This window comes from Leuciscus leuciscus, assembly GCF_965113295.1.
Source record: "Leuciscus leuciscus genome assembly, chromosome: 14".
Lineage (NCBI taxonomy): Eukaryota > Metazoa > Chordata > Actinopteri > Cypriniformes > Leuciscidae > Leuciscus > Leuciscus leuciscus.
Window position 1 is genome coordinate 8,520,997 of NC_138738.1, and position 22,558 is coordinate 8,543,554.

General features: G+C 37.0%; 1 protein-coding gene across 2 annotated transcripts in view; it reads right to left on the reverse strand.

Moving 5' to 3' along the window:
• Nucleotides 1-234: 234 nt before the first annotated feature.
• Nucleotides 235-22,558, reverse strand: part of cntn6 (contactin 6) — an 87,525-nt gene continuing 65,201 nt past the window's right edge. Inside the window, exons 12-23 of one of the 2 annotated variants that reach the window (XM_082190173.1) lie at nucleotides 19,090-19,217; nucleotides 17,854-18,026; nucleotides 16,293-16,410; nucleotides 15,759-15,917; nucleotides 14,829-14,978; nucleotides 13,290-13,360; nucleotides 11,580-11,814; nucleotides 11,166-11,281; nucleotides 8,528-8,708; nucleotides 5,645-5,757; nucleotides 3,104-3,272; nucleotides 235-2,947 (exon numbers count right to left, since the gene is read on the reverse strand). In XM_082190173.1, coding sequence (XP_082046299.1) covers nucleotides 2,853-2,947; nucleotides 3,104-3,272; nucleotides 5,645-5,757; nucleotides 8,528-8,708; nucleotides 11,166-11,281; nucleotides 11,580-11,814; nucleotides 13,290-13,360; nucleotides 14,829-14,978; nucleotides 15,759-15,917; nucleotides 16,293-16,410; nucleotides 17,854-18,026; nucleotides 19,090-19,217 — 1,708 coding nt within the window. In that variant the 3' untranslated portion in view covers nucleotides 235-2,852. The remainder of the gene's footprint in view (nucleotides 2,948-3,103; nucleotides 3,273-5,644; nucleotides 5,758-8,527; nucleotides 8,709-11,165; nucleotides 11,282-11,579; nucleotides 11,815-13,289; nucleotides 13,361-14,828; nucleotides 14,979-15,758; nucleotides 15,918-16,292; nucleotides 16,411-17,853; nucleotides 18,027-19,089; nucleotides 19,218-22,558) is intronic. The other variant, XM_082190172.1, reaches the window with a different exon arrangement.

Sequence of the window (22,558 nt, forward strand, 5' to 3'; positions counted from 1 at the left end):
CCCCATCACTCGATCTGCATCTGTCTTCAAACCTGCACTGCGCAACCCGATCGTAGGCAAGGGGGCGGGGCTAACAACCCAGCGCTCCGATTGGTTGTCATTTCTGAACTCAATTCAGACACAGATTTTTATATATGTATGTTTATATTTTTGAATTTCACATGTATGAATAATCATATCACTCTATACAAGCAGTGTCTCTGGAAAACACAAACATTTTGTGAGTGAATGCAAAGTTTCTCGGGGGAATGCAAAACATTTGCGAGAGATGCCAAAGCGTTGACATATAATTTGTCCTCCCATTTCATATATTTTTTTCCATCACCATGTCACTTTAAGGGTTCCTTATGCAAGAGAGCGCATAAGCATTGAAATATATTTTTTCTCCCATCTCATATCGTTTTCCATCACCATGTGCCTTTAGGGGCTCTGTAGAAAGGTTATCAGTTAAGAGATGCTTCAATTCCAATTAAACCACAAGATGCTTTTTAGATCTTTCTCAAATCATGCTGGATACAATGATCAACACTACAGGTTTTACACAAACTTTTAGAGTTCATGTCAGTTTAAGTGCATTAAAGTTAAAGGGGGTGCATGCGAATGCAAAGAAATGCATGTTATTTTTCACTTCAACATTTCAATCAAATTATTATGCTGATAATATAATTTGTACTGAAAAGAAAGTTGTACTTAATTAGAAAAATGCTAAATAGAGGCATTTTAACTAGTACGCTGAGACTTCTGGATCCACTGTATATTTTTTCTGTAATTTAAATAACTGCAATGCCTGCCATCTTTACGCTCTCATCCAGCAGAGACTAATCTCAGTCTATTGGTAATTACCAATCAGTATGCAAGTCTTTGAAGGAATCGTCTCTAGGCAACCATATAGATCAGCCAATAAGCTCTCTTCCATTCATCAAATTAAAATGAAATGTCTCCTCCCAGATCAAAAATGCTGTAGTGCGAGTTGGAGGCTATTACTGATACTGTAGCTAATCACATATTTGGTCTACATATATTTCAATATGAAATTGCATTTATTTTATCTCTCAGAGATTGTACAGGATTAATACAAAGGTATTAAATAGCTCAATATGCTTACATAACAGCAAAAGAAAACACCAGGCGAATATGTTACATTTATAAAATGCAAAATTTCAAAATAAGGCAAAAAATATGGATACTATCAGGTCATTGACACATACAAATAAAACAAACATACAAATGCAATAAACAACATACATTTGATACAAATAATAGTAAATAAAAAAATAAAAAAAGTAATAATAAATAATGGTTTTACATTTGCATGGTCATTACTAATAAATACAAATTTTGAAACAAATATAAATGATTAAATAAAAAAACTAGAGGATATAAAACATTTCTTTTCAACAAAAATATTTAGAAAACATTAAACTGGCAGAGGGAATATCTGTTAAGCGCACAGTTCTGATGACACACTTTGGTCTCATCTTCAAGCGTACAAACTCAGCAGATGTTTGAAAGAAAGATTAATCACAGGAACAAACATGATGAACCATCTTTGAAACATGTCAGGAATGAAACCTACCGTTTAACTGACTCCCATAGGAAAATATGAATGACAGAAGAAATCATAAGTGAATTGATAAACAATGGGTTGAATTTAAAGGAACAAGATATATGTCTCATTTCAAATCATTAAATGCTTGACTGTCAAAGTAATTTTCCAGAATAATAATTCAAAACTAACTAGCAGCAATAAATCAGTGTAATTATCCAGAAACTATGTATTAAACCAAACTGTTGCTATTCATCAAAACAGTAATATCTCTCAGGTTTATGCAAAACAACACAACATATCTCATCTATCTAAAGGCCTTTTTACATAAACAGACACAGCGTCATTGACTTGACTGACGTGTGTATGAGGAAAAACAGCATAGGTATAATTCATAATTCAAGGATTTCTCTTGGAGATCCAACATTCCAGGTCACTACTGCATTACTGGACTTAATATTGTGCTCAATTTGAATCTCAGTTCTGAACACCTAAGCAAAATTATTAGCTAAAAGAGAAAGCCTACTTTTTTTTGCATAAAATCTACATACAAAAGACAAATAGTTTGACAAAGAGGTAAAAAACCATCACAATATAAGGCAATGGAGCTGACTCAGGAATTTTTATCTTCTTAAAAAAAAAAAGGAAAATAAAATGTAACTATAACCAACCAATCAAACACTTTTAAAGTCTGTTTCCTTCCTTTTTGTCTTGTTTTCTAGTAGAAATACCTAAACATTTTTAAATCAAGGTACTTGATGATCTTGTTTAATTTGAAGTCTTGTTTTCAAAAAAAAAAAGTATCTAAATTAAGCAAATTTCTTATATTTAAGAAACATATTTAAAGATATTTAAGAAAAAAATATCTGCCGACGTGTTCAGAAAAATAAACTTAATTCAAAGGGAAAACAGGATTATTTTTCTGACCCCATTGGCAGATAATTGTTCTTGTTTTAAGTATAATTTTGATACATTTTTGTCATTAATATCTTTACTCATTTTGCTTCTCAAATAAATGTATCTTGATTTAAGAATGTTTAGATATTTGTACTGGAACAGGACAAAAATAATGGGAAAGAAATAAATTTTTTTGCAGTGTTAAAGCTGACGTGTGTAATATTATTTTTTTTTAATGTTAAAACACTTGTTCATATTTATGCGACAATTTTAAGCAAGTCATTTTTAGGCTGATTTTTCTACACTCTAGCAAACAGTGTTTGGGAAACAACAGTCACTTTTTGCAATTCCACTCTGTGATATAGTGGCACGGAAATGACTCACTTCAGCTTTAAATAAAGGCAAAGTTCTATGAAAACACCAATGACAACATCAGAAACACTACTCCGTGAACATGGGCCATCTTGCTCGCGTCTGAACTGAAGTATCCCCTTGAGTTCAGGCCTGTGATGGAGACGAACACAAAGACATCACAGACAGGATTATATGAATTGGGCAACTACAAATGTCAAGATATTGCAAGGTTAGCAGTTTGATTCTATGTGTACAAGCTCAAATATCAGCATGCACTATATTTAATGAGCTCACGTGAAGCCTTACTTGACATCTTAGGTATCCGTATAGGGCTGCTGCTGCTGCCGTCTCCTCCGTCACTCAGGGCTTTGATCTGAACGAGCAGGTCTTCTTCTGACGGCACCTGAAGCTCCACGGACGTCCTGTTGGTCTCCACTACGCTGCTTCCCCTGTGCCAGTTTTGACGATATACAACCTACGTGGGAGAAAGTGGGTCAGTGAGATGCAGATATTAGTTAAAAATACTCAAAAATAAACAAATAAGTCACAAGAAGGAAATTTCATGCCGTACAGCGGCCACAAAACAAAATTTGAACACAAAAAATGCTGAAATATGACATGAAAGTAGCATTTATTGTGAAGAAAAATAGCATGAGCACACTTAACATTTCACAAAAATAGGTCATGTTTGTAAATTTATAAAACTATTTTTTTGCAATAGAAAACAAATGATAAAACGCTCACTTTTGGAGTGCAATACAGTAGTGGCCTAAAGTGACATCTTCACCTTTTATTGAAATATTATTAAAAAGTTGTTGATTCTGAAAGCATATTGCATAGTTATGCTTAGAGTCAATTGTTTTATTTGAGAATGCAATCATTTGGAAATCTTTTTTAGCCAGGTTTTGACCAACTGATTATACGGTAGTGAACTTGTGCTTTTTCCTGTGAGCTTTTTGTTTTGCATAGTAACATATATCCTGTAGCTGTAGTTTGCCTTTTTAAATGTATCTTTATTAAACTTTAGTGTTCTTCCCTCATATTTAAAATACAATTTTTAATTGGGTTTTTACATTTTCCCTAAGAAAAGCCAACAGCAGCACTGAAAAGTGCATGAAAGTCTGTTATTAATATTTCCCATCGTCTCTATGCAATCTCCAAAACCCAGGTAAAAGAGGGAATACAAATTAAAAAATCGTTATCAATTTCAAATTTCAAATTGATTTCTAGTGGGAGGATTAGAATGTTTGCTGACATATCTCGCTGTGAAAAAAATAGGTTTTACAATCCATTTTTCATTTAAATTTCTTTTTTTGGAGATTGACAGAGCAAAACAAATAGCCACCAAACTGATATTCTTTCTAGCTCACACAGACTAGAGAATTTATGATTATTGATTGCATTATTCTGCTGGTGCCTCACAGCGGACGGTTAGGATTGCAAATGAACAGTGTCTTTGGTGAGGAGTCGCTAAGCTCGTAGCTCCAGATGGAGGATAGCATCAGAGCCGTCCAGCTGTTCGCCGACCCGACAAACCTCTAGTCTACATTTCAGAGAGGCCGTTGTCAATTAGCTGGCAGAACGCTGGAGCAAATTAATTTGCTCAAAAGAAATGAATCACATCAGACAATTTTTAATCCTCTTTCTGAACATTCTGAATGAACTACTGCTACAGATGACTTCGGTTTTGAGCGCAGCAGGAGTTTGAAGAAGCTTGTTCTGAAATGTAAAAAAAGACTAAGATGTTTCTGAACTGTATCTATGACCTTGAGTGCTTTATTGCAGAAATTCAATTAGAAAAAAATAAAAAGGTTATACTAAAGGGGAAATCAAATCTAGACCAAAACAAAAAACCCTTAACATTTAATATCTAGCCAGATATTTGCTTTAATCCATTCACTTTTACCATTTATGGTTAATACTATTTGCTAAAGGGTCTTGCGAAAAGCTAACCTTGAGTTTTTCATAATTTTACTAAAAGTTTTGCTAGCAAAAAGGAGAGAGAACGGCCTCTGCTGGCTCTTACTAAAGGCTACTGTTTATGCTAATTTGATCTGTTTTGACCAATCTCACGCAAGATGACATTTAAACAGCTCTGAAATGAACAGTGCAAAAAGGCCGGTAACCATTTATAGCAAGGTTGCATATCGTCACCTTTCTTAAATAATTGCCTAAGTAATTTTTTGACAAAAATACTTTTTTTGCATAGGTCATCTCCTCATGATGCTGGCCACCTCTGGTAAAATCGCCCACATCCTCAGTTGAACAGATCATGAAATTCTACCCCTGTAGTATAATGGCCTATGTCAAGAGTGTGACTTTGTCAAGAGTGTGAGATGAGGCCGTTTTATTTTGCCTAAGTCAAAAGACAATGAGCTGCATCAAGAAGAACGAAAATCTACTCAACCTCTGAAGTTAGGTTCAGTTTTTTGAGTTTTCTCAGAAACCTGAAAAAATTACTTGGGCAATTATTTTAGGAAGGTGACAATATGTTAAGGTTTCATATGATATGTAATGGTATGCAAAATGTCTTTAGTAACTAAAAATGCTGTACATAACCAGTTGTCACTTAAAACTGGTATTAAATACAATGTCATGCAAAATGGTTTGCACTTCAAATAAGAAGTTCAAAGGAAGTTGCATGAGCGTATCTGGAAAGGCTTCACTAGCACCTCAAAATAAAAAAGTGAAATGAAAAACACTATATAATGCAGCTTTCAAAGGTAATGTTCTCAGTCATTTATCTCTAAGTTGTTTTATGTGAAACACCAGCTTATGTGGCACACTGATACAGCATGTTTATCAGCAAAGAAACAGAAGAGCGAGAGCGGGGAAAAAACAGATTACCTTGTAGCCTGTTACTTCTGATTCATTGTCCATCGCCTTCACATGTTCCCAGTTCAGAAAGACCTTTGAGTTGGTCAGGTTCCACTCAATGTTCCCTGGGGCTTGACTTGGAGCTAAAAGACATAAATCATATTCTGATTTACTTCCAACCTGTGTAATATAAGCGAACAACATCTCTTGGTTAGATTTTGCAGTCTTTACAATCAGCAGCTGAGGTATCACTTAAATTTAAGAAAGCTCAGTGGCACGGATTCAATACAGCTTAGCTCTCACTTTAAATTAGCTGGACTATAAATGGAACCTTAAGAGTCATTTTTATGTAGCAAGCAGCAAAAAAACTGCTATGAAACAATGAAACATTATGCAGAGCATTAAAAGGAATATATCAAACAAAACTGTAAATTCTGTGATTATGTCTAAACTCATGTCTTTCGAATCCTGTAACAGAATGTCCAAGCTGCTCTTTTCCATACAATGAAAGTGAATGGTGGCCACGGCTGTTAAGATTTTTTTTTAAAGTGAAAACACAACTTAAATGTTTGTTTATTAATCATACAGAGCAATTGTGTGGATTCTTAAGATTTTTTTGAATGGTAAATGAGCTCTATTGACTACTTTTATTATGCTTTCATCTCTTAGGAGCTTGACAGGACCTGGTCCCCATCCACTTTCATAGTAAGACAACAAATCTGAGTAGACATAATTTTTTGTTCCACAGAAGAAAAAAAGTAATATAAGTTTGGCACAACATGAGGTTGAGTAAATAACACCAGAAGTTTCTTTTTAGGGTGAATTACCCCTAATAAGAAATTAGATTTAATCCATTTTATGCGACTTAGCAGCAGAGATGTTCAAATAGAATAAAAAAGAAACATTTTTAAAAACTTGTAATATTGTTGTAAGATGATGTAATATTGCAATTTTCAATCTTCTGACGTGACAGACTGCTTGAATGTCAGTGTGTCCTTTTTTCCTTTATTTCCAAAACTCCCTAACAGTAAAATAGTTGCCCCTGATGTAGGGTTGTTTAGGAGCAATAGTATAAATGTTGTGTTTGCCACTGCCCGGTCATGTGCTCACTCAAACAATCCAGAAAACATCTTTCACTGAACGACTTTTCACAGTAATTGAGGAATTTAAACATAGTTTAAATAGAACAATAGAACACCGAACCAGGGAAAATCTGATCTCCTTTCTCATAAAATTTCATGGCTAGGACGTTGTGCACCCGGCATTCATGCTTTAAAAAATTGAGGATAATAGATATTGTAATTTGAAGCAATTTAACTAATGATACTCAGCCCACCGAGTCTACAATACATGCTATTATGATAACTATACTCGATCATAACAGTGGTCTGCGCTATCACAGAATGCTTATTCAGAGAATCTACCGTAAAAAAGGAAAAAGAACAATCGCCTATCTGCGCCAACACAAAGAAAGAGATCTGTTAAGCTCTTTATTTTAAAGCGGCCTTTAATTGTACGCTCAGTCTATTAGCTGAAAATAGCCATAAGACTCCCTCCATAGTAATGTCATAGTTTATCTGATCAGTTTCTGGCTCAGTTAAACACAGTGTTTTGTTCTTGATAATTGGCATCAGATAATGAGCCTATTTAGCAACGGTAGTTTAACAGAGCCCACCTTAATCTCTCATAGTGTTGAAAACACCCCACTAAGAGTTTAACAGGGTCGGATTATGGTCCTGTCAGGCCTCTAATCTCACATCTTTGAAGTTCTATGCTACTCATTTAGTGGCAGACCCCTTATTCTACATTAATTGATAATGGTATATACAGTATATATCCATTTATATACAGTATATATATATATATATATATATATATATACATACTATACAGCGTGCTCTAGCTGTCAGTGTATGCTGTATGTGCAGCCTGAGGGCCTTAAAGGGATAGTTCACTTTGAAATTAATTTTTGGTATGTTTTAGCTTACCTCAAGGGCATCCAAGATGTAGGTGTCTTTTTTTCCGCAGTAGTTTCAATTTTTATATTTTTAGGTCAAACCGTTCTTTTCTGTCAGTCATATAATGCAGGTCTATGGTCATTATCTCAAAACACAAGCACAGAGTCCAAATTAAAACAATTCCCCGTCGTCCAAATTAAACAATTCCCCATCGTAAGTACACATTGATGGCCTAAGACACGAAACGAGCGGTTTGTGTGATAAAACGAACAGTATTTATATCGTTTTTACCTCTTGAACACAGCCGCGTCCAAATGTTCTGATCTGACGTGTGCGCAGACTGGTGCATAGATATATACACACTAGATGTCGCCTTGTCTACGGCAGTTCATTGGAACGAATGTCTTTAAGGCGACATCTAGTGTATATATCTATGCACCAGTCTGCGTACACGTCAGATCAGATCACTTCGACATGGCTGCGTATAAGAGGTAAAAACTATATAAATACTGTTCGTTTTCTCACACAAACCGCTCGTTTCGTGTCTTAGGCCATCAATGTGTACTTACGATGGGGAATTGTTTAATTTGGACGACGGGGAATTGTTTTAATTTGGACTCTGTGCTTGTGTTTTGAGATAATGACCATAGACCTGCATTATATGACTGACAGACAAGAACGGTTTGACCTAAAAATATCAAAATTGAAACTACTGCGGAAAAAAAGACACCTACATCTTGGATGCTCTTGAGGTAAGCTAAAACATACCAAAAATTTATTTCAAAGTGAACTATCCCTTTAACTTGCACTATATGTGGTAAGGTGCCTACATGCATTACAAATACAGGACTCATTCCACAACGCAGGAAATGTCAACTTACACAAATGCGTTTTGTCAACTACTCATTTACTTTGTTTCAGTAGAAATCAATCGTTTAACAACTATATGACTTACGTGGCTTCTTGGTGGTGATGCTGATGGTGGCGCTGGAGGGCCCGGTGCCAGCGCTGTTGTGTGCTCTGACTGACATCAGATAGATCGTGCTTCCTTTCAGACCTGTGATATTGACTGAGCTTTCCGTGACCCTTACTCTCTCTGCATCGCTTTCTGGTGACCCATCCTCCAACCACTGCACCTGTAATAGTAAAGGTTATATTTAAAGAGACAGTAAGGGCCGGTTCAAACAGAGACGCAGATCAGCGGAATGATGTGCAAAGTCTAGAGATGTTTTTTTTTTGTAAAGTTGAACTTATTTTAACTAGTCTAGTGTTGGAACACAGCTACACTGGAAAACAAAGGACAAATAGCGCATTCAGTGTGATGTCCTCTAAATCATTTCACTATTTACAACACAACTTAAAAATCTGGGCTTTGAATTGATTACAAATTATATTAATAATTAATCAAAGTTCTCAATCCAGCCGTTGGTACTTGAAGTGCTCATATGATTGGGAAATGATGCTTATGAAATGTACAGACCCTTTCCAAAAAATTTGAATATCATGGAAAAGTTTATTTATTTCCATAATTCCATTCAAAACGTTAAACTTCCATGATAGATTCAGGGCCCACAGCTTAAACGATTTCAAGTATTTAGTTATTTGTACATAATTTGGGCTTCCAGCTCATAAAACCCACGAAAACAGGATTTCAAAAAATTTGAATATTACATGAAATCACACAGTAATTACACAGTGATACCATGGTCATTGAACCAGGTTTTGGTTATTTTGGCAGTGTGGGCAGGTGCAAATCCTGCTGGAAAATGAAGGAAGCATGAAATGCTCTGAAAATGTCCTGGTAGACGGTTGCGTTGAGTGGACAGCACAGTGGACCAACACCAGCCGATGACATGGCTCCCCAAACCAACACAGACTGTGGAAACTTCACACTGAACTTCAAGCATCTTGGATTGTGTGCCTCTCCATTCTTCCTCCAGACTCTGGGACCTTGGTTTCCAAATGAGATGCAAAATTTGCTCTCATCAGAAAAGAGGACTTTGGTCCACTGTGCTTTATTAAATCCAGAGTCAATGCAGCCGTCTACCAGGACATTTTCACAGCACTTCATGCTTCCTTCATTTTCCAGCAGGATTTGCACCTGCCCACACTGCCAAAAGAACCAAAACCTGGTTCAATGACCATGGTATCACTGTGTAATTACAGTACTGTGTGATTTCATGTAATATTCACATTTTTTGAAATCCTGATTTCGTGGGTTTTATGAGCTGGAAGCCCAAATTATGTACAAATAAACAACTAAATACTTGAAATCATTTAAGTTGTGGGCCCTGAATCTATAATCTATGGAAGTTTAATGTTTTGAATGGAATTATGGAAATAAATAAACTTTTCCATGATATTCTACTTTTTTGGAAAGGGTCTGTATGTGCAGGTCAGGGGCATGGTTAGTTATGTTATTGTTTTGTTATTATTTTCTTTCAAATTAAATTACACTAAATTACACACAAACACACAAAAAAATTACAAATAAAAAAAGTCACATTGGTGCAAAAGTCAGAAATACTGTAAATAAAACAAACCGCTTACAAGCATGTGTTTTAGTTCCCCCTCACTTCACAACAATTTTTTTTTTTTTTTTTACTGAATTCAGAACAGTAGTGAAAACAAACTAGAGTTTGTTTTCTAAAGTTGCACTCATTATAAACAACATTTATTATAAACAACAAGCATAAACAAATTTATTTAAACTGAAACTACCGGCGTGTGGGAAATGCGCAAACATATTTCTCTCAATCGGCAGCAATCCAAAAGTGCGCTTTCCGCATGGTTTGCGTTATCACGTTTCAGATGATAAAAAAATATGACTTCAATTTATCCGAAAAATGTACATTTATATTTGATGACTTATCTGAAAAATACTGTACATACACACAATCTTTTTAATGAATTGAATGAGCGTTATGTTTCTGCTTGAGTAAGTGTGCTTCCAACCTCACAGCTAAGAAATCGACTTGAGAGGAATGTCATTTTTGTTCCTGCATTAGGGTTCAATACACTATGAACGGTGACAAAGTCACTGTGACTCAGTTTCTTTTTTTACTGCGTTCAATAAACATCTGCAGACTGCAGCAAGGGACTCTGAAAAGTATTTGTGGATTTTCATGTGCTCTTTTTACTACCCGAAGCTGTGAACGACTTTGTGGTTTCACCACGGAGCGACCGCGTGACCTGGGATTTCTCGCGGAAGGCTCGTTCGGGTTGGAAGGAGAGAAATGGGCAGAATCCTGTGGGTTTCTCACGCAGTGAGAAACGACCTAGCAGCTGAAGTGTTTGCAGGAGGGGGAATTGATGTATGATGTCCACACATCTGAAAGGTGATTTATAGAAGTGCCCAGAAAGCCTGGGTATTGGCGCTCCCCGGGAGACAGGACCAGCTGTGAGAAGACCTCTTCATTCTGCAGATGAGATTATGAAAAATGTGGCCGGGGGATCGCAGACTCTTGTTGGGGAACAGGAAATTGCACACCCTGCCATCAGCACAGTGCATACATTACGGAATCTGATTGAGGTGATGCACACTGAGGTCAGAGTCTCTTTTTTCCCTTCCTCCATTTATGGTGATTACGTACCTCATAGCCTGTTATCCGTCCTTTGCTGCCGCTTTGGTGGACCGGTTCCCAGAATACCTCGATCTCAGACGCGGACAGAGTGCGGGCCCAGACTCTTGGAGGAGCTACAGAGGGTTCTGTAAGTGAGGTCAGCCATATCAAAAACAAGTGGAAAGGAATGGAAAAAACAACAGCTAATGAGAACAGACAGTTTACAGGATTTTAGTGCTTACGTACCACCTGTTTGCAAGAACTAATTGCGGTGTTAGCACACTTGCGAATAAAGAAATTATCATCAAAGTGCACTAACACAGCTGTAGAGGGAGTGTAATTAAAAATTGCAATGCATCCATCAACTTTGTCATTCTTAAATGATGTCCAATAATGTCCTTGCACAATTTGCATACAATCAGCACAGAATACAAGCGTATTAACCTTCATCTGCTGAATATACAACAACCACCGGGCTAAACGGTCCCTCTCCGATGTCGTTGTAGACGCCGACTTTTACTTCAAACCGTGTGAGTGGTGGAAAAGTGTCATTCTTATAAACATATCGTGATGCATCAGCCGAGGCCAGCACGCTCTGTTTCCATGTGGTAGTGCCAAGCGGACGAAATGCCACCACATAACCAAACTTTTCTCCATTTTGTAGCTCCTCCGGCAAAGACTGTGAGAAAAGAAGTTGAGAATCAAACATAATGTCACACGATTCAATGACTCACTCATAAAGAAAGTTACTTGTTTTGTTCCTTAATCACTCAGTGTTTATACATATAAGAAATTGGCAGACGTTATATATATATATATATACACACACACACAGAGAGTTTGTGAAACAGTTCATTCTGGTTCTCGAATCTGATTCTTTTCCAGCCGTGCGATATTCCCCCAGTATCAGCACTGGAACCGTTTAACCTTTTGTATCACTCCCCTTGCAACATTTCTCACAGAGAGTGTCATCATGGCGGACGACCACCATACATTTACAAATACTACTGCTATTGTGTCACAGAATGCAGTTTTAAACGTTTTTAGGCGAGAATGTATTTATTTAGATCTCGTAGCCGTGTCTACGGCCAAATCACAACCATGCTGATTTACAGCCATATCGCATGGGTACTCATGTGTGATATTGCTCATATATACATCATTATCAATGCTTCATGGAAGCGGGTGGGCTCTAAAGAGTTCTTTTGATGCTATTTGCTTGCTTCGATTTTTTGATTGCTGGAGATTTTTTGTAGAATGTAGTTTTTCTCCAAATTGCTTCACTTCAATTAACAACCTTGTAGCTCGCAGTATGCTTGTCTTTAAAGGTTTAAGTTATCGTTCAAAGCCAGTTCCTCGATGGAGAAAATTAATGGGATTTTTAAGTCCGGTACCTGACTGTTTCATTCTGTTAGCATTCTTGTAGCGCCGCTGAACCACTCATATTCAAAATCCAAAGCTAACAGAGTAATTTTAGCATTATAAGCACAAAAAATTAAAATGCGCACTGCTCTCCTCAACAAGTCCCGTTGTGTGTCACTCATGCCTATTAAACAAACGGTGCGGGATGATTTACAAAGGCAACGTTTCACAGGGTTAGGGGGTTGTTCAAAGTATGAGCAATAACGCATTAATGCATTAAAATGCATTAAAGCAAAATCATTCAGCTGACATGACGTTACATTACTGCAAGTTGACAAGCAATTTTACGTGGTAGGTTTACATTGTTGCCAACATAATCTGAAATCCACTGAACGCAAGTAAATTTAGTTGACAGATTTAAGCACTACTGTGTCAGTCAAGAAACCCCTGGACTTAGTGAAAAATGTGGTGTATTTGGAAAGTAATACTGTATTTAAACACGCCGCTGAATATCTGTCGTGACAGCCGGTAAGATTACAAGAAAGCCATTGATAAACATTGTCATTTCAGATTTACTGGTGTGAAAGCTGTCTCATATCTGCGTCTTCATTATGATTTACATACCAGAGGGAGCAATCCCACTGAGGCAAAGAGCAAAGACGACAGCACTGCCTTTTAATTAAACCTTGTCTAATTTAAACCACGTCACCGTGGAGAATTCCCTCAGAATCCGATTCATCAGAGAAGACTTATTTGAAAATGCTCCTGTCACAATAAAGACGCTGAGCTCACCTCCCAAACAATCACGAGTTCGCCTCGGTTGCCTCCACCTCCACTCACGTTAGCTGGGGCGACTTCAGGATCTACGAGCCAGAACAGAGAACAGAGAACAGACAGCATAACAGAAGAAAACGGGTTTTATACCTGTGGGATTGGCTGCAAATCCGAACACTTCCTCTTCCTGAGCAGCGGCTCAAGGCTCTTTTCAAAATGCTTCAAAGATTTTGGATGAGGTAGAATGTAATAACCTGTAGAATTTTTAGTTTCCTGCTGAAAGATGGTCTTAGTATGTCTCCCAGCCAGGTTTTTTTTCTCTCTTTTTTTGCACTTTTTTTAGCTGGTCCAACCAGCTGGCCTGGCTAGGAGACCAGTTAGACCTGCTTAAACCAGATAAGACTAGCAAACCAAACCAGTTCAGTCTGGTTTAAAATGTTAATTAAGATTTCACTATGTGGTTGTTGTTTATGTCACTTTATGATAATTGCTTTGTAATATAATAATCAAAGTTTACCAAATAATCAAATCAAAGTTTCCAAATAATCAAATCAAATAATCAAAGTGTCACCAAATAATCTTTGGTGACATATGTTGATATCTGTTTTTTTTAAATATATTTTTTCTATAATTTATAATATGATGTATCTATATGTATATAGTGTAGCTTGCGAGTTAAATTAAGAGTCAGTCACTAAATATTTCATATTATCTCACAGTGTAAACAGGAAAGACAATTGTGTTCTATTGTAACACATTTACTCTGGCTGGGAGCAAATTAATTAAAAGTAAATAATGCCCAATTCTCCAGCCAAAGGGAAAATTAATAACTCTAATTATACCCATTTACACTACATAATTATTTACACTATCTTCCCGTAATGCAATATAGTAACTTTTTTCAGTAATTACGGCAGAAAATGACCTATATCCTTGATTTTCACAGTTTCTACAGTATTTTATTCTAAGACATTGCTGATAAATAGTGTACAATCCTGGCAAATGTAGATGCTTTGTGAACTAAGTTTAATTTGCTGAATGGTTGGGATCTGAAGGAAACAGCTGTTTGCATGTCAGTGATCGAAGCAGTTGCACACGGTACCTGAGCTTAAAATAGCGCCTTTCGTGTGTTACTGCCTAGAATTCGTGAGAAGTCCACACAATTTTTGTTGGTGTTGACATAAATTATTGAAAGCTGTATGTCCTGATCGCTAATGACCAGGGTACAGCATGTTTGGGCCTTGCCTTAAATAATATAGCAAAATTTTATCCTGTCCTAAATTTCCATGCAACTACATTTTCTTGCGGTTTTAAATGAGTGAACCTTCTGTGATGCCAGTCCGATTTCTGCACACTTAATTTGTGACCTAATTATTTAGCAATTTGGTTGTTCCCAGGAAAACCTCTGTGAATGCTCGAGTGTTTATTTCTCATGGCTGATCTCTATTACGAGGAGTCACTCCCGGTGATTTAAACTAATTATAGAATTAAATTACATTTCTCCTTCCTGATGTATTAGAGATGACAGATATGGTATCAGGAGGGATGGGCGCATACCTGCTGCCTTGGTGCGAACGGGTTTGGATGGCACACTGGGTTCCCCAACCCCCACGCCGTTGATAGCCACAACTCTAAATTCATAATCTACCCACGGATTTAGATTCACTGCCGTCGCATGAATCATCTGTCCAGGCACAGAATCAGGAACTAGGATTAAAGAACATTTGGAATGGAAAAACACATCAATGCCCATCTGCACAAATGAGTAGCCTAGCATAATTATTTTGGTCTATCTTGGCAATTGCCTGTTTCTTTTTTTTATCTTTTAGAGTGCATTTAAAAAAAGCATTTTCATGAATCACATTTAAGTGACTCACTCCAAAAAAAAAAGAAAAAAAAAAGCTTATGAACAGTTGCTTATATTTCTATTATACACTATCCGGACAAAATTTCTTTTTTAAATGACTGGATCATTATTGCAGTGATTATTATGTTTATAAATAAATGTTGTGATATTATTTCCACCAAGAGCATTTCCATGCATACATTTTTGGTCAAGACCTTGAATTGACAATGCAAGAGTCCAGCACTCTGTAAAGTCTCCTCAAGCACATCCCAAAGACTTTCAATGAATTTAAGGTCTGGACTCAGAGGTACCAATTCAAGTGTGAAAATTGTTCTTCATGCTCCTTCTTAACCATTCTTTCACAATTTGAGCCTGATGAATCTTGACATTTTCACCCTGGAATATGGCCATGATGTGTCTTCCTACATGGTTGTTTAAGAAATGAAAAACTACACACTTCATCAATTAGGGTTAGAAGAACAGTTTCCAAACATATAACATGCTAGAAACATAATAATCACTGCAATAATGATCCAATCATTGACTCTTAAGCATTTGCCTATTTAAATCCAATCAGCGCAATATTTTTGCCGGGCAGTGTATACACTGATTCTATGAGAAAGTACTGCAGATTTCTATACCGGTTTTGACTGCCTGCCATCCGATAGAGAAAGGGGTCCTGGCTTGCACGATGTAGAGGGTAACGGGACTGTGGTTGTCTGGTCCGGGGCCCCACGACAGCTGAGCAGTCCTGTCTGTAACGTCCCCCACCAACACACCCACTGGAGCACCAGGGGGCCCTGACAACACCGCCGTCAAAGAGACAAAAAGGACTCAACTTGCTGTGTATTCTCATCAGAGAAGGGCACAGCAAGGTGACCAAGTACCTTGCGATGTGAGACAAGTCTGCCCACAAAAGCCGACATGTTTAATATTCAGAACCAGGGAGAGTGATCGTTCACTTGATGATGGAAATACAAAAGGTTCTAAAGAGCACGAAGCAGGGAATTAATGCATTGATTTCAGATACTCCTGTAGTCATTACTTCAAGAGCTGAATCACGGAATACAACAGAAATAGCAGGGAAAATTGTAAGGCCTTTTTAATTTAGATTTGATAAATGCTCAGAAAAGTGTAGAATACTAAACAGCCTACTCAAGGCAAGACGCACATACCTCTGACAATTAAGTCTGCCGCTGCAGACACACTGTCCACTGCTGTATGCACCATGCAGACGTACTTCCCAGAGTGCTTCAGCTGCACGTTTCTGATCATGAGATCACCAGAAGATCCCTTAAAAAAAAAAAAAAAAAAAAAAAGAGTATCCATCCATCACTTTATTCATGTATTATGGAATGTAAATGCTACACTAAGGTACTTAAAAAAACTATAGTATTAAAGTGGTATATTTTTAAGGTAATTCATTAATGAACATAATTCAAATACGTTATTCTGCAGATGAGTAAATCATTTAACTGACAATTACAAATAGTAGGCTGTATGGTACACTACTGTTCAAAGGTTTGAGGATTTTTAAATGTTTTTAAAACATACTGTATATATCTTATGCTCACCAAGGTTGTATTTATTTGATCAATATATTTTCATTTTTAATTTAACATTTTATATTTTAATATTAATATTCAGCATCATTACTCCAATCTTTAGGGTCCCATGATCCTTCAGAAATCATTCTAATATGCTGATTTGGTGCTCAAGAAACATTTCTTATTATTACCGATGTTGACAACAGTTGTGCTGCTTAATATCTTTGTGGAAACCATGATTTTTCAGGATACTAATGAATGGAAAGTTCAAAGAACAGGATTTATTTGAAAATTATAGATGCCTTTACTGAGACTTCTGAACTATTTAAAGCATTCTTGCTGAATAAAAGTATTAATTTGTTCTAACTGACCCCAAACTTTTGAACGCTAGTGCTATGGTAATACTGTGGTACCTTTTTAAGGTCTCAGAAGTCAAATATATTTTAATTTCTGTAGTTATGACACATTTTAAAAACATCAGGGAACACATGCCAATTAAGTAGCAAAGGACCCTCTGCTCTCATATTTGATTGGCTCTTCAGTTCAGATAAGGATCCTTTATCTCACTTTAACAAGCAACCCTACTGTTGTTAGTGAGAGTCAGCCATTTGTGCATTTGATCATTGGTCTCTCCAGGTTCTCAAAAGCAATACTTGACAACCTGAGAAGCTGGATGATCTACACAGTCAGAGAGTGGGTCCTGTGGATAGCTATTTGACGTTCACTGTGTGTTAAACAGTGTGCGATGAAAATCCTCTAATCAGACAGATTTGTGCCTCTATGTTCAGAGAGCAGCGAAAATCAACCATGGTTTTATTATAGTAAAAGTGTAGTAACCATCCTTTTTTGGCAGATTGAGTACCATTTGTATAACCACAGTTTTACAACAAATAGCATGGTTAAACTATGGTTAGTGTAGCAAAACCATGGTTAATTTGTAGTTACCATGGTTTAACTATAATAACCATGTTTTTTTGGTTTTATTCGTAGTAAAACCATGGTTCATTTTCGTAAAGGCTTGTACTCAGGTTCCCTTTAGCTGAGCTAAAAAAAAAAGAAAAAAGATAAAATGGCAAGAAATCTCAATCATTCCTCACTCGCATTCCACTACCCCAGTTCTTTCAAAGAGGAATCCGAGGCTTCAGTAATTCAGAAATACAGCTTTGAATTATGACGGATAGAAACGCACCCCTCCAATCATCCAGAAGTGATCATGTCTGCTGAAATCAATGAGTTTCCCGTTGAAGAACCACTTGAAGACGGGGTGTAGAGTGGAGTCTTTAGATACTTCACAAGGCAAGACAATGCTCTCCCCCACCGTGCCATCCATACTCAAAGGGGGGACTGTAATCTTGGTTGGTTCTGTAAAAAAAAAATTTGGGGAGTGAGACAAAGGGAAAAAAGGACCATGAGAAACTTTCACATGCATTACTTCAAAATACTTTAGATTTGTTGTAAAAAGAAATCTGCTATCCAAATGTCCTGGTGCCAGGACACAGGACTTGGGGGGGGGGCTTTTACAGTTCTAAGGGGGGCTTGCGGTTGAAATCGTATCCCGGGGAGGTAGTGGTGGGGGGTGTTATGGTCCCCTTCAGATGAAATCATGTTCGGTTCCATTGCGTTCCTCTCGGGGGTTCAGATCATGGGGGGCATGATGCTTATGGACTGATGAACTTTTAAGGTTCAGGTGTGTTTAATTAGGGTTGGAGCTGAACTCTGCAAGACAGTGGCCCTCCAGGAACTGAGTTTGACTCCCCTGCTTTAGAGAATTTTTGGGGCAATTTTCAGCCTGTCAGGCTTGCAAACCAGCATGGTTTCCCGGTTGGGAGAGCAGCTAGACCAGCTTAAACCACCTTAAACCAGCTAAAATCATAGATGACATTTTTTAGTCAGCATGTACATGTTAATGCAATGACTGTAGCCATAAAAAAGGGGAGACTGCCTCATTTTAAAACTAATTTAAACAAACAAAATTATATATATATATATAAAAAATATATTTTCATTTCCTGAATTTGAATAACCCTTCTTGAAGCCATCAAAGTGTCTGAAAACATGCATATGTAATGCCTAAAGTTATTAAAGGAGTAAATTGAGAAAAAAACAAACAAAGCTTGCAACAGCAGCATATTTTTAATTAAACATGTATAAAGTGACTGGGAGACGAGGAGAAAATCCGCTCCCGGTGCTGTGGACGGCTAAGGATTTTTTCACACCGACGGCTGGACCAATAACTCACACATGACAAAAGCTTGGATGAGTTATACCTCTGTCAAACCGGCAGGAACATAAAACAACTATATATTTCATTATCAATTTCATGCTTGGGTTGCTCACTGTTTTTCCACTGGTTCTCATCCGGTTTAAGGCGTCCGCTTAGAAGCAAGAGAAATGTGCTGTTTGTGAAATGTGAAAGGTGTTTTACCTTTGACCACTAAAGTCCCAGAACTGCTGGATGTACCGAAGGGGTTTCTGGCAATGCAAGTGTACCTCCCTGCGTCAGACTTTGTAACGTTGGCGATCCTGAGGGTGCCGTCCTCTAAAATGGTCCGCCTAAAATGGTAAAAAAAAAAAAAAATTATAAATTGAACAACCAATGACATCTTGCTATAACTTCTAATAAATAAATGATATGCACACACATACTACCATTCAAATGTTTGGTTTAAATTTTTTTTTTTTTTTTATAAATGACAGTGACATGACTTGAAGGCCAGGAATGGTAACCCATACTCTGAATTTGTCCTCTGCAATTTGACCCATTCAAGTTAGTGCACACACACTAAGAGCAGTGAGTAATGAACACATACACACACACGAAGCAGTGGACAGTGATTTTTGCTCTGGCGCCTGGGGAGCGATTGGGGTTTAGGTGCCTTGCTAATTTCCTGCCGATATTGAGACTCAAACCCACAACTTCCGGGTTACCAGTCTGACTCTCTAACCATTAGGCCACGACTGCCCCAATTGTTGAAACTGAAAGTTTTATCCAGCAAGGATGCATTAAATGGATCAAAAGTGACAGTAAAGACATTTCCACTGCTGCAAAATTACATTCAAAATCTTCAACTAATGTATAATAGAACTGTGTTAGGTATAGTAAAAGTATTTTGGCGGTGAAATTGACAAGTCTACTGGAATAGATCAAAGAATAATAAAAGATGGTCTTTAACCCAACACACTCTCTGACACACATAGTCTGCTCAGGTACTGGGATCAGAGCTTTAATGTTCAAAGATACAGCAACCTTCTTTCCTTTCGAAATAAATTCTTAAAGAGTCAGACTCAGCCCAACTATTCCATACTGAAAAACAACCCCGTATTTGTCTCTGTATGCTTGTGTTTCTTTTTAAAAGTGTGAAAACTGTAGGAAATCATTTAGATTAAATAACCACAGCCAGATTTTTTCAACAGGATACAGTCAGTCAACTGGATTCTAAAAGATTAAACCTCTACCTTCACAGGTGAATACTGCTATATTAAGACCAAGAATAAGGAGAGAGGGAAGAGTATGTAAAGGAGAAGCTGATTCGTTCAGGGTCGAATTCTCACCTGCGGTCTTATCATTATCCAACATATGAAAGATGCTATCGACACATTAAAAGGCGTTTCCAAAAATGTCTGGATCATGTGAGGAGATGTTGATACCATCTGACTGAAATGCTAACCTTCGCAATAGAGCTGCAACAGCACAAACAAAACAGAAACTCGCACTCTCTTCAAACAGGTTTTTATTAGTGGTGGTTGTTCATATACAGGTTATGGATTTTTCACAATCCCTAACCCTCAGTATTAAACACATATTTTGGCGTATACGAGTGGCAGCTAAAATTATGTGTAGGAGTGGGGTGTGAGATGATATGTGTATTGTAAGTGATAATTTATGCATTGTAAATTTAAAATATAAAACAACAACAACAATAAAACTAAATCAAGAATAAAACATTCTAACAAAATTCCATAGAGTTGCATTGAAGGAGGGACCAGAGACATTAAATGCTTAGACTAGTCTTACAAGTAGTCATCTAGTCTAAGTCATCTTATTGGTTCTTTAAGACTGATCATAACTTTTTGGTAACACTTTACAATAAGGTCCGTTAGTTAACATTAGTTAACTACATTAATTAGCATGAACTAATAATGAACTTATACTGCATTTGTTAATCTTTGTTAATGTTCATTTCAACATTTACTAATACTTTATCAAAATCTTCTTAACATTAGTTAATGCACTGTGAACTAACATGAACTAACAATGAACAGCTGTATTTTCATTAACTAACATTAACAAAGATTAACAAATACAGTAACAAATGGATTGCTCATGGTTATTTCATGCTAGTTAATACATTAACTAATGTTAACTAATGAACCTTATTGGAAAGTGTTACTTTTTTAAGTCAGCTACATAAGAACATAGATGGGTCTCATTTGAATCTGAAAAATGAGACTGGTTACCCCTTGGTTAACTGCTAGTTGGTCAGACTAGTTCTTAACATTGAGGCTAAGTTTATGCAAATGGCCAGAATTGGATCACACCAAGCCAACACCAAGACCACCTTAGAACCTGCCTGGCAACATGTTAAAAATACTCAGAACAATCTAGCAACCATTTACATCACCTTATCAACTGTGGTAGACTTTTGTACCACTCGAGTGGTAGACTTTTGTACCACTCAAAATTGAATTCTGATTTATTTCTTGCATGTATTTTTCATAGAACTGGAGGAAACAGTTCTCAGAAGTGCTTCATCTACCTTGATGTGCATCAACAAGCAATGCTGCTTTGTTTTTAATAACTAGGAAGGGATTGGAAGGAATGATAGATAAATAAATACAGCAATGTAAATATATGACGCTGAGATCCGCTGTGACCTTCTCCCAGAACAAATCAAACATGAGCGCAGCAGACCTGCCAGCTCAGAAATCAAACAATTTCAGCCGCAGCTTTTAAAAATAAATATGTATTTACTATGGCTCAGAGAACATGCTTTACGCCGAGAGCTTTCATCTGATTTATTGACAAAAATATCAAACACTGAGCGATAGAAGCGTGCCGACCAGACGACCCGTGAGCAATGAGCTGCAAAACCAATAGAAAAAAGGCAAGAGCTATCTGCTTACGGAACAAAACTTCTGACCACACATAGCCACATTTATATTTGCGTCAAGACATGATGGCTTTGTAATCAGTCTCTGAGCCTTCCTGTGGAATATGATGACTAATCGATGCTTCTCCTCACAAGTTGGGGCACGTCCAGAGAATCACTACGGTGAGGCTGTAACACATTGACTTGATACAAACTCAGGAGTGTGAGATCCAACATTAGATTGACACGTTCATGCTTGCACCTCTTCAAACTAAATCACAGTGTAATTGCTGTGAAAATCAGACAATCACGCATATTTACCCACTAAAACAAAGCATCAATCTGTTCCTTTATGCATGACTAATGAAGGTGTCACTAGGTTTAGAAGGGCACAATACCTGCACTATTGTCCAAATGTTTGGGGTCGGTAAGATGTTTTAGAAAGAAGTCTCTTCTGCTCACCAAGGCTGCATTTCTTTGATCAAAAATGCAGTAAAGACAGTAATATTGTGAAATATTATTACACGTTTAAAATAACTGCTTCGTATTTTTATATATTTTAAAATGTCATTTATTCCTGTGAAGGTAAAGCTGACTTTTTAGCAGCCATTACTCAAGAAATCATTTGATCATTTATTCACAGTCACGTTTGATGAATTTAACGTGCCCTTGTAGAATAAAACTATCAATTTCTTTCAAAAAATCTTACCGACCCCAAATATTTGAATTGCAGTATGCATAGTATACACATTTTCACTATCTATGGAATACATAGATGAACCTAGTACTACTACAGAGAACACT